At 42.1% G+C, this 17,344-nt stretch overlaps 1 protein-coding gene across 5 annotated transcripts in view; it reads right to left on the bottom strand.

Annotated features, from left to right (window-relative positions):
• The window catches only part of NR3C1 (nuclear receptor subfamily 3 group C member 1), a 119,803-nt gene that overhangs the window by 18,522 nt on the left and 83,937 nt on the right, over window positions 1-17,344 (bottom strand). For 4 of the 5 annotated variants that reach the window (XM_055331689.1, XM_055331687.1, XM_055331686.1 and 1 more), the window contains exons 3-4: window positions 9,725-9,891; window positions 3,912-4,028 (exon numbers count right to left, since the gene is read on the bottom strand). In XM_055331689.1, the coding sequence (XP_055187664.1) occupies window positions 3,912-4,028; window positions 9,725-9,891 (284 nt within the window). The remainder of the gene's footprint in view (window positions 1-3,911; window positions 4,029-9,724; window positions 9,892-17,344) is intronic. The other variant, XM_055331690.1, reaches the window with a different exon arrangement.

Below are 17,344 nucleotides of genomic sequence, written 5' to 3'. Positions count from 1 at the left end.
CTGCCTCACTTATGATAAAACCCATTTTGCTAAGAAAGTAAATACTAATCACCTTTTAAAATAATTATTAGATTCTTTGTCCTTCAAATGATGGAATGGTCCCATTTATTGTACTCTGTGTTGAATATGGTAGTGAGAAGTTGAAGAATTGTCATGTAACATTTCAAAACACAGAAAAAGGATCATGACAGAGCTATTTATATTGTACCATGCTCTACTGAAAACACAGTATGGTGTAGCAGTAATGAGCATAAATCTGAAGCCAGCATGTTTGAATTTAAACCCTGGCTCTGTCACACAGTCGGTGGGATCTCCCCGTTATTCCCTGGGACTTAGTTGCCCTCTTCTGTAAAATGATGATAATATTTGTACCTCACTCAGAGGGTGGTTGGGAATGAAACCATTTAGAATATGTAAAAGGCTTAAAACAGTTGGTGGCAAATATTAAGTGCTACAGAGCTATCATTACCTCCACTGGTGGCAGACTACAGCATTAGAATATTTTGAATGTAGATGGTATAGGTAGATAGAGGTGTGATCAACTTTAAAAAAAGGAAACGCTACTGCACGTAACATAAGGGAACACTTGAGACACCAGAGGTACTGCACGGAAACCCAGATTTCAACACGATGGCAAGTACTTTATGGAGAAGGTAGACGAGAACATGCATGACCCAAATCAATATCCTGGAATAGTAAGGACCTCAGCTAACCATGACTTAACACTCCACATGAAAACAGGGGAAAGGACGGTGATGAGCTGGTGGATTTGCAAGAATCTTCCATACTTGGTAAATAAGTAATTTCTTACTATTTTTTCTATGGTGTGAAGTGAGACAGTGAATGATTTTGAATAAAGCTCAAAATACTGACTAGAGCAAGAATGTAAGAATGTGTACTAATATGCTTTCATATAACTTAAGAAGTTGTTAACTGAATTAGTTAAGCAATCACTGTTTGTAAGCACTTTAACTAAGATTTTTACTTGATAGAAAGTTCCTGACTCCTTGGAGCACAGAGATTATAGCATCTGAATTCTATAGAAGTGTTCCTGAGTCTGCAATAGTTCCCCTCCTTTCTTAAAAAAAAAAAAAAAAAAAAAAAAAAAAAAAGCCTTAATTTAAAACTTAGCTTAAAAATATTAGGTATGAAATCTGATAATGTCAAAAACCTCCTTGTTAAGTTCCATTTGACTCTTTACACCAAAAATAAAGCTATAATTTGGAATGATTACAATACACCTTAAAATGAAGTAAAACTTTGAGGATTACCCTTAAAAAACTGATGTGTACTCAAATGCCAGGCTCTCGAAGCACTGAGAAAGGCTGTCTTAAAATAACTCTGGAGAATCACTGGTATGGGGGCAACAGTATGGTGGAAATAGACCACTTCTGATCCTAAGCTACATTTATGGAGAGAATCAGGCTTTGAGAAGAGCTGAGTTGTTTTGCGACCTCATTTTGGGGCAGTCCTGAAAGGGGAGAGTCAACTCTATGGACAGACACATATCTACTCCAAATAAAGGTTTTTATCTATACAGAAATAATTAAGAACAAAAATGGGGCTTTCCCATTAAAACTTCACAAGAAAATTTCTATAAACTTATTAGATTTTTAAAAAGCCTTTCAGTTTTTCTACAATTAAAATTCAATTCAGTTATCATGTATGATATGTGCTACCTAGTATCTAATACATTCTTAAGGGACAAACCAGAACTGGGTAGTACAGAAGTGGACACAGCTGAATCTGGCTAAGTTCCAAAGTGTTTTTCATAATGTAAGGATCTCAACCTCTCTGAGCAGAAGAGAAAGTATATATATTATATAGAGAGACAAGCATGTAGTGGCTCTTAACAAATGCTAGTTTCTCCACTATTCTCATAGCTTATATTGACATTTTATAAAAGCATACAATGTATTTTTTTTTAAATAGTGTTTTGAAAAACTGCAGCTCCGTCTAAACTGTATGCTTAAATTTCAAGATCTGATTGGAAAGGGCAGTGATGGTATTTTGTGAACACAGAAACTCCGATGTCTCTAGCTGCCCTGGTTGTCTTCTAGTGAGGGAAGGCAGTGCAGTTGTTACTGGAGAGAGAAGTTTTATATATATATAAGTAATATAAAAAATATATTTATATATTTTTAATATATATAATAAAATAAGTTTTATATATATAAAGAAAATAGTGGTCAGCAAAGTGGTCATAGAGTTTATATATATAAAGAAAATAGAGAGCAGCAAAAAGAAACTGAGTAAAATTGGGAATGAAATAAAGATAACAAAAAAACCCCATCCTTGTGGCACGTGAAAATGAACTATAGGAACACGTGATTCATCTCTGAGCTTCTGGAACACCTACAAGAAGATGGGCTGCTAGCACTTTCTTTAAATCAGTGCTTAAATATGCTGGCACTTTGCAGTAAAGTTGAAGCAACCTAGTCACACTTAGAAAATATTGGGTTAAGTGACTGGTGTGCCACGACTTTTTTTAAAAAAAGATTTTATTTATTTACTCATGAGAGAGAGAGGGGGCAGAGGGAGAAGCAGGCTCCATGCAGGAAGTCCGATGTGGGGACTCCATCCCGGGACCCAGGGATCATGCCCTGAGCCAAAGGCAGACGCCCAACTGCTGAGCCACCCAGGTGTCCCATGACTGTCTTTAACACGGTGCATTTCATCTGTTATGTTACTGCAGTGCTGTGAAGGAGTGAAGATAACTGTGAACATGGGTTGGGGAATTAGACTCTTCACAGTCAGACCCATAAATCTATTTAATAACAGGTACACACATACAATGTGTTCTAGAGGGCACAGCATCAGTCTCTCTTCTACTGGAAGAACCACACACTCACTCTTCTCCCTCTAACATCCTGCTGTGTCCTCTGGATTACTTCTATAGTCGTTCCATTGGTCTCTCTATGCGAAATGAGTTTTGACGTATAAATCTGGTAATACCCCTGCCTTTTTTTTTTTTTTTTACCTAACTCCTCCTACTCAGCTTTTCTAGACTTCCAATTCAGTGTTCCTTCTGCCAAGGGAGCTTTGCCAGCTTTCCAGGACAGAACTAGGTGACCCTGCTTGTGCTCCTGAGGCTCTAGTCTCTTCTGTGCCATGTCATTTTGTGAGGGACTCTGCAACTTTAAATGCAGGCACTATTTCACTCGGTGCACGTCTCTGGCCTGCCTCCTTGGTGGCTTCTGGAGAAGCAAAGTGCTAGCGTCACAAGTACTAAGCGTGGGGGTTACTCCAGCACCACCACTAACTTCATGGACCTTGTATTTTCAATGAAAGCAGAATTCCAAACTCTTTTCATAGCAAAGTTTTTAAATAATGAGATCAATGTTAATTATACAACTTGTTACATAAACAGGGATATAAAACTCAAAATTTCTAACTAATTTCAAGTTTCTTCTTCACTCGAGAAAGAAAATCAAACCCAGCCAGTACCTCCTTGAGGAGTTACTTCCCCAGGCAAACTGATTATCCATCTGCATCTCTCCAGCTACAGAGCCAGGGAAAAGGTAAATGATAGGAACATGGACAGGTAAACACTTTTGACAGATAAACATTTTCAACTCTATGGAAGAGTTTGGAGGCTGCAGAAAGGGAGGAGAAAAAGCTACGAGTAATGTTGCTTCAAGTCATTAATATCTTGTTGACTTTCTTAGTATGTAGTCTGGCCCTAATGAAGGCTGTGTGTGCTACTATATGAGCTGGTGAAAAGACTTAAGCAGAATAGGAAATACTCATTAAAAATTCCTAGTTAACAAAGCAGTCATATAAAATTATGTTAGTTAAGCATATATATTGTAATAACTGAATTATTACTTTGGCTTACTTATATTTTAGAAAGGGAAATAATGCATTTTTAAATGAATGCCAAGACCATTCCTTTCAGGCATTTACATTACCTTCCAAGTTCATCCCAGCTTGAAGACATTTCCGATAGCGGCAAGCTGGACAGTTTTTTCTTCGAATCTTATCAATGATACAATCATTTCTTCCAGCACAAAGATAATTGTGTTGTCCTAGATGGAAAACAAAGGTGCTATCAAAATTTCTCAGGTTTTAAAGGATATTTTTAACGTGGAGACTTGCTGCATTTGCACAGCCTCAGACCACAGGCACCAATGAAGGAAGGTATAGTGCCCTTGCTGACATGGCCCTTACAGAGCTGCGAGCTCAGCTTACAAAAAGTCTCTTTCTTGTTCTGTTCAACAAATGTAGGTATATGTAGAGAAAAGCACACAAATGGTAAGTGTAGCATCAGAGACACTTTCCTAAACTGAACACCTCCTGATGGAGAAGCAGAACACTTCCCCACCCATTGTCCCCCTGCCCCTTTCCAGATACCACCCTCCACAGCCACCTCGTTCCATCAAGCAGAGTTTCACAGCGATGGAGGAGGCCTATCATCACTCCCTCATTAGGAGTTCTCACTTAATGCTAAGGAGGGTTAAACAAAGAGGAAATGGCTTTTGAAATGCTCCCAGAGTCCCACCCAGAAAAGGACTTTGATTCAACATCATGCCACCATATGCAAATCCAGTGTGCCCCGTCTTCAGTTCCAGGTGACAGGTAGCACACTTACTCCTCCTGAACATGAAGGCTGCCAGCTACTAGCGAGGGGAACCACACACCTGGTAAACTCACTACCATACATGGATCCGACGGATACTTGTTCATTATTCCACATGCTTCTAGGATGTAAGAATGTCTGAATTCACCATTGACCCCAAATATTTACAACTGTTGCTGTCTAAAATCTTCTGGCACCTCGGATATAATAATGTGGTGTAAGAGGCAGAAGTGCAGTTTTCATCAGGCAAAAAAATTTAACAGGAAAAAGACTCAAAGTCTCTGTACCCTAACCCATCCCAAAATGCACATTCTGGTAATTTTCTCTTAATCTGGTTATTGAATGTTGAAGAAAACTCTGAGGATCTGTTGGCCTGGCAAAAACTCTTAAACGATCCTCCTGCAAAGGATCAGTGCAGCTAAATGGACACCGGGTAGATAACTCAGTCTATGAACCTTACCCCAGAGGGGATGGTATTTACAGGACTATAGGACATCCCTCTTCTCAAAAAGACATCTCCTTCAGGGGAAAGAGAAAAATCACCAGTATCAATTCATGAGATTGAAGATACCTCATTCTGATTTCTGGGTAAGGATTCTTTCTGCACAGGACACACTCAGACTTGGATGGAAACATACTCTGTTCACTTCTTTAGAACAAGATAAATCACAGTGCTGTTAAGCATGTGTTTTGGGTACATGGCTAACTATCAAGTTCCATTCTTTGTGAGGAGTAGGCCACTGAGTTGACTAATGACCTACAGTTGAGCTTTGTTCTAGCGCTGCTCTCCAATACCAAACGTCTGTGCCAGCTGTTTCAATTCCTTTCTATGTCGTGTAGGTTTTGTAGCTTTTCTGTGTGACCTAAAATGGAAGCACTAACCCAGCATTCTAACCTCTTTAAAGCAAAAGTAGGAACAGTGGATGTGTCCATAGTTGGAGCAGTTAAAAATATAAAGAAGTTCTGCTCCGTAAGCATCTCCCCAAATCATTGTTCTACAGAATCTGAGCTATTGGATCTAGGGGGCATGTGAAGTTGGGCAAATCTGTTTGTGTCTTATCTATAAAGTGAGAAGTTTTGACTAGGGGTCACTATCTTACAAGACATGGACCTGGACCATTAACCATCACTCCTGGTCAGTCCCTTTTGATAACAGTGAATCATCTTAGTTGGGAGTTCCTGTGTCTTCTACCTAATAGGAGATGTGAGAGAAAAGACTTGGAGACAGGTGGAACTTTTTAACATTGTTTTGTTTGCACTGTATTTATTTTTATGGTTAAAACCTATTTTTGGCAAGAGAGTCTGTTTTCTATTTGTGGTTGGTGTGGTAGCCAGCCTCCAAGATGGCCCCCAATGGTCCCTGCCTCCTTGTATTCACCCTCTTGTGTAGTCCCTTGCCACACCCTCAGCCAAATCTGTGTGATCAATAAAATGTGGCAGAAGTCACAGTATGTCATCTCTGAGATGAAGTCATAGGGACATGATTGCTTCCATATTTCTAACTCTGTTCTGTGGATCATTTGTTCTGGGGGAGGCCAGCTGCTATGTTGAAAGCAGCCCTAGTGGAGTCCCACACAGTGAGGAACTGAAGCTCCCTGCCAAAAGCAGTTTTAACAAGTTTGGAAGTGGATCCTCCAGCCCCAGGCTGGATGTCTGCACCCCCAAACCTACGGTCTGAAGACGAGGGGCCCAGGATGGCCCTGCTCATGAGCTCCTTCCAAATTCCTGACTCAGAAACTGTAGGACATAATCAGTGCCTGCTGTTATAAGCCACTAATTTTGGCCTAATTTGTTCCATAGCAATAAAAACAACTACTTTACTGAGCCTACTGTTAGTTATTTAAGTTTAAAGAAACCGTGGGGGATCCCTGGGTGGCTCAGCGGTTTAGCGCCTGCCTCTGGCCCAGAGCGTGATCCTGGAGACCCGGGATCGAGTCCCACGTCAGGCTCCCTGCATGGAGCCTGCTTCTCCCTCTGCCTGTGTCTCTGCCTCTCTCTCTCTCTGTGTCCCTAATGAATAAATAAATAAAATCTATTAAAAAAAAAAAAAGAAACCGTGGTCCAGGGGCACCTGGGTGGCTCAATTGGCTAAGTGTCTGCCTTTGCTCAGGTCAGGATCGTGGGATCGAGCCCCACATCAGGCACCTGGTCAGTGGGAAGTCTGCTGCTCCCTCTGCTCCTGGCCCCCCGACTTGTGTTTTTTCTCTCTCTCTCAAATAAGATCTTCTAAAAAACAACAGTGGTCCAAGAAGAGGGCATGTTCTGGGGGTTTCTGCACTTTGTCTATCCTATTTGAGATACCTAAGTTCTAAACATGAACTCTGTGAGCCTGAGCTGCCTTCTTTACCTGCTCTCAGAAACCGTGTGGTGTGGTAGAGAGAGCACTTGTGAGCAACAGGAAGCCCCTGATGGGAATTGCAGCTCTGTTTCCCAGCTGTGTGGTCTCAGTAATGTTTATTACCCCTTCTGAGCCCTTAAATATTTCCCCATCTGCAGAGGTGCAAGGGTTGAAAGCAGTTGGGTAGAAGGCTACACACAGCACCACACGTTGTGAGCACTCAACAAATGCTCACTGGTAACTCCTGTGAGAAGGCTTTCATGTCTGTATCTTAACTCGATTATAGGAACTCCCAGATGACAAAACTTTTGTCGTCTACTCTCAGGGGGTCAGTGTAGCACTGAGGTGAAAAGCCTGTTTGCAGACAGCTAGCTGTGCTGAATCCCAGCTGCCACTTACAGCCTCGGCCTCAGTTTCCTAGTCTATCAACTAAGAGCACAACAGCCTCTAAGAGCTCACATAGCCCTTAATTCAGTGGTAGGATGGACATAAAACATAGTACTAGGTTCACGGTAAATTGAGGGTAAGTGGATGCCTGTCGCCATTGTGATCTACCAGCAGAGATTACATGTACTTCTGTGCAAAGGAGACCTAAAGGATGCTGGAAAACCAACTCCTAGAATATTGAGTTTAAAACCTCAAAATACCTATCCTTGATCTGGGTTGTAGGGTAAGTAATACATAAGTAAAACTGGTGCAAGAACAGTTGAATGTTTAGGGATTTATACTATGCAAATTTGAGGGGGGCGGGTAACTATTATTTCCAGCAGGTGCTGAAAATGGGAGTGCCAAAAGTAATACAGATCTTGCAAACCACATCTCTGTAATTAGCTCAGACAGTGCTCCAAAATATGTACCTGGACTTTAGAATATTTCCATCATGTCTACAAAGGAAAAGTAAAACTGCTGTGGGTTAGGTCATTGAAAGATTACAGATTTTTAGAGCTGGAAAGGACATTGGAGAAAATGAAAATCCAAATAGGATTTAGTTAACAGAGTCCGCAGTTAAACCTTTTCCTACTAATTATGTAATGGAGCCATCAGACTTAAATGCCAAATAAACATTTTGAAATGGTACAGCTAATATTCTAGGAAATTTTTTTACCGAAAAGCAAGTATAAGAATTTAATTCTAAAACAGGGGTTAAGCCCAGAGGGCCATATGGCCTGCTGTGGTATTTTACTGGGGAGTTATGTTTAACTTTTTTCCCCCCCAATTTTTAAAGGGCACTGGATGCTTTTAGGTAAGCTTGCACTGACATCAATGTGTGCCTGCCTTGCCCCAAATGTCTTCTCTTTGCCAGAATGACACAGACTTGGTCCCTGTAAGCATTTGAATTTTTAGTTCTGTTTTAAAGAATTTTTCATTCTCCATTTTAACTAATATTTTTTTGAAATATTCATTCTTTCTTCTAAGGTTCCATGGTCTTATTCTGAATTTCAGACATCAATTTGTCAGTATTACTGTAATACTGTATTACTGCTATCACTGCATTTGTATCATGGAAATAACTCCTGAGTTAATAAAGTGCTGAAGTAAATAAAGTGAGGAGAAGAAAAGGCTTCACTGTCTTGGGTCTGTGGTGGATAACGTCCGCTTTTGTCGGAGGCGTTGTACCATGGAGGGGTGGGCTTTCCCTGTGACTCCTCCATAGGACCAGGCAGCTCCTGACTGGTCAGAGCCTGCATCCCTGCGCTCCATGTGGGGTAAACAGGAGTAATTTTATAGTTTGCTCATGTATTACAAACTAATCCAGACAAAAGAATGACTCATCTAAATCTTAAGGATATGCAAACAGAACTCTAGGCAAATAATAATCCTTCTCATACTGTGAATGGATAGATAATTGCACTTCTTAAAAAATTAATCTAATCAGAGCTTTAGGTAATGCATTCAGGCCACACTGCCTTCAACCTGCTTTACAAAGAACTAAATAAAGCACATGATTTTTTCTCCCAAGACGATTTGCTGGTAAGATGAGGAAAATTTTAGAGTAACTTCCAATAATAGTTTGCTATGTAATGAATTTCTCTTTCTTGAAGGAGTTGATGTTACTGCCCTCGTGAGCGGGCTGAATCTGTAACAAGGGTAAAGTTCATTTTAATATAATATTCATATAGTGAAATCAGCTCCTCTGAAATACCTTCGACCTCCTGAGGCAGTTCTCCGTATTTTAACCTCCGTACCTGTAAACTGTTAACTCATCCTTCACTTCAAGTAGACCGTGACCACCCAGAGGGCAGGGACCAGCTCTTAATGCTGAATAAGATGCCTGGCTCAATGGGGGGGGGGGGGGGGGACCCATCCAGATACTTTTCCCCCTCATAGTTCTATCACTCATTTCCGTCATACTGGAAGAGTTGGGGGTTTTGTTTTTTACTTTTTAAAATTTAAATTCAATTTGCCAACATCTAGTATAACACCCAGTGATCATCCCATCAAGTGCCCTCCTCAGTGCCCATCACCCAGCTACCCCACCCACCTCCAATTAATGGGAGTTAAAGTTCATGATTCTGGGACAATGAACATGATGTTACCCCCACCCCCACCCCCCCCAACCTAACACCACCATTTCACAGGACAGCCATCTCTTACATTTTACCTTCTGTTCTCTGATCAAACTCCCTCCCCTGAATGTATACTTTCATAATTTATTCTAGTTCTACTGGTGATGCTTTTTAAAACCACCTTCCCGCTGGAAGGCCTAGGAGCCACCCCCCAAGCCACCTGCCTTTCTGGCTGTGCACCCATTAAGGGGGTTTGCATATAACAGAAACTTCAAAAATAAAACTCTTCAAAACACACACTACCTTCCACCGCTCTTTTGAAGAACACTTTGCAGCTTCCACAAGTCAAGACCCCGTAATGACACCCCGAGGCCTCATCAGAACACACGAGGCAGAGTTTGGGAGGTGGTCCCGTTGCCGCTGAGGAGCTGGATGGAGGAGAGCTGACATCTGGTCTCATTCCAGGGCTGGAGGAGGAAGACAAGCAGGATTAGGATTTAACTGTTGTGACTGTCCGCCAAAAAGAGCAAAATACTCTTCTCTTACCTTCCCACTGGCCGGTGAGCATGGGCTTGGCATCCTAGCAGGCCCACAACCGCCAGCCTGAATACATTCAAATAATGTGTTATTCTTCTTTAAGACAACATGAAAAAGAAATGACCTCACTCCTAAGTATTCCCTAAAAAGAAGCAAAAATGAGCTTCACCTAGAAATGCTGATTTTCAGTGGCTAAGGGCGGGTTCGTGTCCCTATTGCCCTTCAGGAAAGTGTCCTGTGCACGCAGGATCCTTCACCCCTTGTAGGCGTGCAGCTGGCAAGTCCGGCTCCCCATCAGCCCCACATCTACTGCTGTGACCAAGACGCAGTGTGCACCCGTCTGCTCAGGACACCCCCTACTGCTGCCACTGCTTAGGACATTAATTTTTGGTTTTTCAGATCTCGTGCAGGCATCTTCCTAAATCTAGTGGAGTCAGGACAGCTGTACCTGTGGGCTCCCCTAAAGTCCTGGCCTCTTCCACGGTGCGGGTCTGGGTCTGGGCCGGGCCTTGAGGCCTACAGAGGGCTGACAGGAGACATTACCACCTCCCACCCTCAGCCAGGCTCTGGGCGGGGAGGACTGTGTTTCTGCCCTCCCCACTTGTGGAAGGCATGGCCTCAAGAAAAAGGAGCCAAAGGGGGCATCTGCTCCTCCCAGTTCTTGTTTCCCCTTTTGAGGACTGCTCAGCACACTGACTGCTGTCCTGGTGTCAGGACATGTTGAAAGATCCTCTGTTCCTAATTTGTTCTGGAGATCTGCAACAAGCCCCAAAGCACCCCTCAATTCTATCCTCAAAGGAAGCCACTGCACCTTGCCAGTCCTGTTCTGTTGGTCTAAGAGGCTTCTGTCAAACGGATGGGGTTCCCACCACTCCCCTTCTGGGGATAGGCCTCAGGGTTCCACACAGGCCTTTGGACACTGTCCACAACTTCTGGAGACTTCTCTATCACAAGCTGTCGTCTCCCTGCTGGTCTGGGGGAGCGGATGGAGCACCCACTGACAGCCCACAAGGGGAGAGAGTAACCCGAAATGACTGTTCTAGGCCTGGCGTAAGCGGCCTGTGATGAATGGAAACTCGTGACTAATGTAGAGGAGCTGCTCGGGCCAGGCTTTCACAGAGAAGGAGGAAGGTCTCAGAACGAGTGAGGAGAGCAATGTGTCAGGGAAGCAAAACTTCCTTGGCTTAAGTCCTGAAGATGCTCCTATTCCTGCTCAGCCCATCTCTGTCATCTGACGTCTATTTTTAGGGACCAACGAGTTGTTTATGGAGAAGGAATGTAATATTTAAAGATCTGAACGGTTGCTTCTGTAATGTTTCCTCAACCCATTGTATACATTTGTATACCTTACACACAAATACATATGTATATTATACAATTAAATTTTTTTTACAATAGTGCTTTGTAATAGAGACATACCAGAGTGACCAAGCAGGTTCAGATCCAGACCATTAGGCAGCAAAAATGTATTGCAATACAGCAGCAAGTCAAATGACTTAGTTGGCTTCCTAGGGCATATTAAAGTCATATGTATACTATCTTCTAGTCTATTAAAGTGTGCAAGAGCTTTATGTCTAAAAATGTACTATGTATACCTTAATTTAAAAATACCTCATTGCTAAAAAAATGCTAATCATCTGAGTTTTTTCAGCACATCATAATCACAGCTCACCATAACAACCATAATAAAGAAAAAAATCTGAAATACTGAGAATTACCAAAGTGTGACAAAGAGTTACATAATGAGCAGATGCTGTTGGAAAAATGGCACTGATAGGCTTGCTTGACTTCATGGTTTCTTTCTTTTTTTTTTTTTTTTTACACAAACCATACATTTGTCCCAAACCTAGGCACAATGAAGCAGAGCTCCATAGAACAAGGTATACCTGTACTTTGTAGCTGTGAAACACTCTCATGAAAAAATCTCGTCTAGCCTCTCGCGAGCCCTGTGGAAGGATGCATCACCTTAAGAGGCCCCGTCAGCCCCACATCTGCTGCGACCAAGACGCAGTGTGGAAGAAGGAGGGGGGTTACGGGGCCTATTTGCAGTCATACCAACATGCTTCATATCCGTGCCCTACCTACTGAAAAGCCCATGTGAATACACAGAAAATCTGGCACATCATTTCTTCTTCTTTTTTTTTTAAGATTTTATTTATTCATGAGAGAGAGAGGCAGAGACACAGGCAGAGGGAGAAGCAGGCTGCATGCAGGGAGCCCGAGGTGGGACTTGATCCTGAGTCTCCATCATTCCCTGGGCTGAAGGCAGCACTAAACCACTGAGCCGCCCGGGCTGCCCTGGCACATCATTTCTGCACTAAGCAAGCACACCACAGATGTTCCTTCTTTGCTGTTTCATGAAAACTGGAGATTTTATGAAAAAGCATTATGTAAGTATTATGTAGTGGAAAACAGTATTAAGCCTAAACCCCAGGATGCTGTTCTCAAATTCTACCTTATAATTTAGAGCACGTGCACAATGGGCCACTGAGCCCCGAGCTTCCGATGGCACCGGGGAAAGGGAAAATGAGATAACAAAGGCCCTGATGCAAGTGGAGCTAGGAATGGGTCATTCTGGCTAGTCTCGGCGTCCCCTCAATCCTGTTCCGCTACAGCATGTAAGGGCAGAGTATGTGGAAAATTGCCACATGCAGCACAGATATTAGTGGAAGAAATGCGTTTCTGTCACACAGACAGGAGGATGGGCATGGCCCGTGATGAACACCACTGGGAAACATGGATGAGGCCTCCATTGGATGCAACTCCAGGCGTGACCCGATGATACTGCTCCAGGGCTGGGGCCCACCTAAGAGTCTAGGACTACAAACAAACCTCTTGGAATCACCATCTATGGATAAAGGTACGTGGCAAATACATGACACGAAAATGAAAATGCACGTAAGAACTCGAGTGTGCATGACTCTCTTCTGAACAGGAAAGCGAACACATCCTGGGTCTTTGATGGGTGACTCTGCGCTGACAGCTATGCCAGACATCCTGCAGATCCTGACGGGTTCTATGACAGACTATGTCCATGGGGCTTCCGTTTGGGTGAAAACTCCTAGGAACAAAATGCCTTATTCCAAGTGGATACTCGAGTGCTGTTGCCCATTTACGGTGGAGAGTATGCTCAACACCAGCTCAGTCCTGAGGCCCCAGGGTTTACATTAGACTTGGGGGGGGGGGGGGAGAGAAAGAGAGAGAGAGAGAGAACGAACACACACAAATCTGGATTTTTCCTCTTGTGTTCTCCTGCAGGAAAAACAAGTGATGAGAGGAGGCACATGGACAGATGGTGAGAACTAATCACATCTTAAGGTGCACCTTTCATTTAGCTCATGCTCACAAAACCTGACCAGCAGGCACTGTGACCGTACAGAGGTCACATCACACACGTAAGTGGTGCTGTGGGTGAAACACGTCCCTGAAATTATGAACCTTGAAACTTGGTAAATGTTTCTTTTTAATCTGCCCCCTCTGTCATGGGACTACCTGGAGGACCTCAGGTAAGGGCAAATACTATAAACACCTTTCCCTGTGAGCCAGGGGACGGTTAACGGTCCTCCAGAAGCTTAGTAAGTTCAGGGAATGGTAGATATTCTTTGTGATTCTACCCCAAAATACAACATTTTGGTTTCTTATTTTTTAATTTATTTTTAAAGATTTTATTTATTGATTGATGAGAGACAAAGAGAGAGAGAAACAGGCAGAGACACAGGCAAAGGGAGGAGCAGACTCCATGCGGGGAGCCTGACGTGGGACTCGATCCTGGGACTCCAGGATCACGCCCCTGGCTGAATGTGGCGCTAAACCGCTGAGCCACCAGGCTGCCCGACATTTTGGTTTTTTAAAGGTTAGTGCTGCCGTGTGGAATCTGAAACCCTATCTATGAACTTTTTGTAACATGGTTACATTAAATAATCCACTGGTCTGTCTTGCACTTTGAACGGATCTTTTCCCCATGCATGATTTTGTACTGTCATGCGTTAGTCATTTGGAAAATATTGGTTCACTGAGTTAGGCAGATTTTCCAAATGTTGACACAGTTCATTAAACAATATAAGAGTCACATCTGTCAAGCTCACAGTGGCAGATAGAAATCTTTCAAAGTCCTAAATTTTGTTTGAAAGCTCACAGTTTTATAGACTGGCAACAATTCCTATCAGTTGTCTTTCTTGAAGTGATAGCCTCACTTCAGTCATTTTTAAGAAAACCTTTGCAAACACTCAAGGCTAAAAACCATAGTTTATTTATGGTATGTCATGAAAAAGGTGACTGTTCATTGTACAACATAAACAATCTTACACCTCCTCCTCTGACACAAGCCTACGTGCTCTGTGCAGCCTACGTGCGTAGTGATCTTTCTGCTTTGTCACAAATAGATCATAAGGGGACATTGTCCAAAATGGGGATTTAAGAGACTTAGTAATATTTTGCTTCCTCAAGGATATTCTTAAGTGGAATTGGCTTTAACTGTGAGCGCATGGCAGTGAATACAGTGACCACTGTACCCTAGGATGCCAGTAGTATTACTCATCGTTGCTTTTGTACCACCAATGCAAGTGTCAACACAGTGAAAAAGGCAAATAAAGACTGTGTATTATCATGAATGTATTTCTGAAAAGATCTTGGGGACTCCCAGGGGTCTGTGGACTACACAGGGAGAACTGCTGTCACAGAGAATAGTGAGGACTCCAAGACAGGCTAGAATTCATATCCTAACTGCAATGTAGTAGCTTGGTGACCTTTTCATCTCTGACAATCTCAACTGTCCAACTTCTAAATGGGGACTGTAATGCACCTGGCAGAATGATCCAGTCTTGCTTACTGACTTAGCGCCTTTCTCCCCAAAGACAAAGGAACAGGAATGATAAACATTACAAACCCAAATGGTGGTGTTGGTTGGTTTAGCCTTCAAGTTAAGTGAATTAAATCAACATTTTTTTTATTTAGAGAAAAAAAAAAAAGCAAAAAATAGTATGACCTCAGAAAACTTTTCCCCAATTACCATGGGAAAAAAAATCCCGAAAATAAAGCTATACCAACTGGGTTTTTACCAACTACACACGGAACAGGGGTCTTCTCATGGGCTTACCAGTTTTTGTCAAAATACTATAAACCAGTGGTTCTCATTTGGAAGCAGTTTTGCTCCCTGGGGAAGGGAAAGGAAGGAGGGGGGAGGGGACACTTGGCAATGGTGGAGACATTTTTGATTGTCACTACTGGGGAAATGCTACTGACATCTAGTGAGAAGAGATCAGAGTGCTGCTCAGCATCCCACAGTGTGCAGGACAATCCTTCACAACAAAGAATTACCCAGCTTCAAATGTCAATAATGCTGAGGTTAAGAATCCTCTGCCATAAAGCTTTCAGTAACATAGAGAAAAGAAATTTTCACCAAGGACCAGAAACATTTTAAAACCTTTTAACTATCTTTAAGTGGAACAAATGCCCTACAGAAGCAGCCTTATTCTTTGATTCAAAACAAGTCCGAAAAGGTATTCAAAACAGAGCTAACACCAGAGACTACACAGGCCTAGTGATTAATTTATTTGTCCCTCTAGCGCTAGTCCTTAAAAGGTGGTTTTTACACACCAAAGTCTCCTGCATTTTTCTTATCTTTTTTCATTAGGAAGAATGTAATACTCCAACTGAACACACACCAGGTGATGACATTTTCTGACTGCCCATTTATCCCTGCATTAGCTAAAGGATTACTGATTTGTCTGATAATGAGCTATGGAATAGTTTTCAAATCAAAAAGAAAAACTGTCTGCAGGAAGGCTTTCATGATCTTTCTGTGAAACGGTTTTGAGCGACACATTTTGTTTTCTTGTGACCTGAAGAAACACCGATGATTCCCTTTGCGTTTGTTGAGAGGTTTCTACTGGTTTTAACTTCAGGTGTGTATATTAAGACAGTTCCTCCAAACTATGCATCATTTATGCACACTCATGCTGGAGAGAAGGTTAGAGCAACAAAATTATACTGTAATAAGGCAGGACCATTTTCAGTAAAGGATGCTTGAAGGAGAAAATGCCTTTTTCACACCTTTGAGACACCAATGGCCTGTCACTTAGTGTTTCTGGGCTTAGCTGCAGTCTGTAAAATGAAGGTCTTCCATCAGTAAACTCCAAGTGCTTGCCCAGATTTCCCCAGGGGGGCTGTGGGGGTATGGTAGGGAAGAATACAGTGGGTCTGCAAAAAGTTTCTTTGGCCCTGTGTATTTATTTATATGAAGAGAGAATATGGTCACCTTATCTATGCTGCTTCTTTAAGTCTGATCTAACATGTTTCACAGAAGAAATGTATTTCTCTTTGGAAGGATCAGTCCTCTGTCTGGTCACTGTGCTAGGTAACTTGAAACCATAGGTTGCATGTTCTCGACTCTGTTCCCTGCAATGGGAGTACATGAATTTTAACTACAAATGATGTGATGGAGTAAGGATATGTGTTTCTCACTTCTTAAAGAGCACACAGGGATAATGATGGTCTGGTACATACAGAATTAGGACTGTGACATCTTCAAAGAATTCCAGAACAGGTGTGACACAGTGGTATGCTGTGCATATCATACTGTGTATCCAAGGTTGAAGCTGATGGGTGGACCTGTGTTTTTGAGCTCGAATCTCACTTGTCATGTTTTCCATCTTTTCATGATTTGGGTTTTCTAACATACCAATGTATATGCAGTTTGGATTTTATTTTTGGGGAGTTGGGTGCCACTCAGGTTGGTTAAGCTACAGTGGTATTCAGTAGGGACCTTCATTGTCAGGTCCACAACTGAAGGCCACTTTTTATAATTATCTGTGATCGAACTGTAAGCTTGAGTTTAGGCCCATACCAGCATCTTTGGGAGTCATTCTGGGTTTCAGTCATATATGTCCAGTTTGCAAGATTAAGTAGACTTTATCAGCTATGGTTTAAGTTGGGTTTGTAGTTTAATTTAGAATTGTGTTAAATCAATGGTTTGTATTGGACTTCATTTTACATTAGTCTGAAGTGAACTATTTTTGAATTCCAGAATTTTGAACATTTACTATAATTTGTAATAGAATTGCTATGAAATACTTGAATAGAGACGCTAAGAAAACCAAATACTGCTCACTTCCCATCTACAAAAGGAATGCATTTCTAAATATTCCATACTTAGAAGGACATGAACTCCTTGCTCTGTGCTTAGTAACTTGTGCTTAAATGCAGACATTGTGCCAATTTCGACCCTTTTTCCACTCCCTGGAACTTGGTCATGTTACCTTTTCCTTCTTGTCCACTGTGACTGCAACCATCCTAATGCATGCCTTCACTCTTGCCTTCACCATGATGGTGGTGTATACTTAGTAGGCCTCCTGACTCTCCTGGCTGCTCCTTCCATTCCTCCTC

The sequence above is a fragment of the Nyctereutes procyonoides genome, unplaced genomic scaffold (assembly GCF_905146905.1).
Source record: "Nyctereutes procyonoides isolate TBG_1078 unplaced genomic scaffold, NYPRO_anot_genome, whole genome shotgun sequence".
Classification (NCBI taxonomy): domain Eukaryota; kingdom Metazoa; phylum Chordata; class Mammalia; order Carnivora; family Canidae; genus Nyctereutes; species Nyctereutes procyonoides.
The sequence above is the reverse complement of the archived record's forward strand: the minus strand, read 5'-3'. Positions and strand labels throughout refer to the sequence as shown.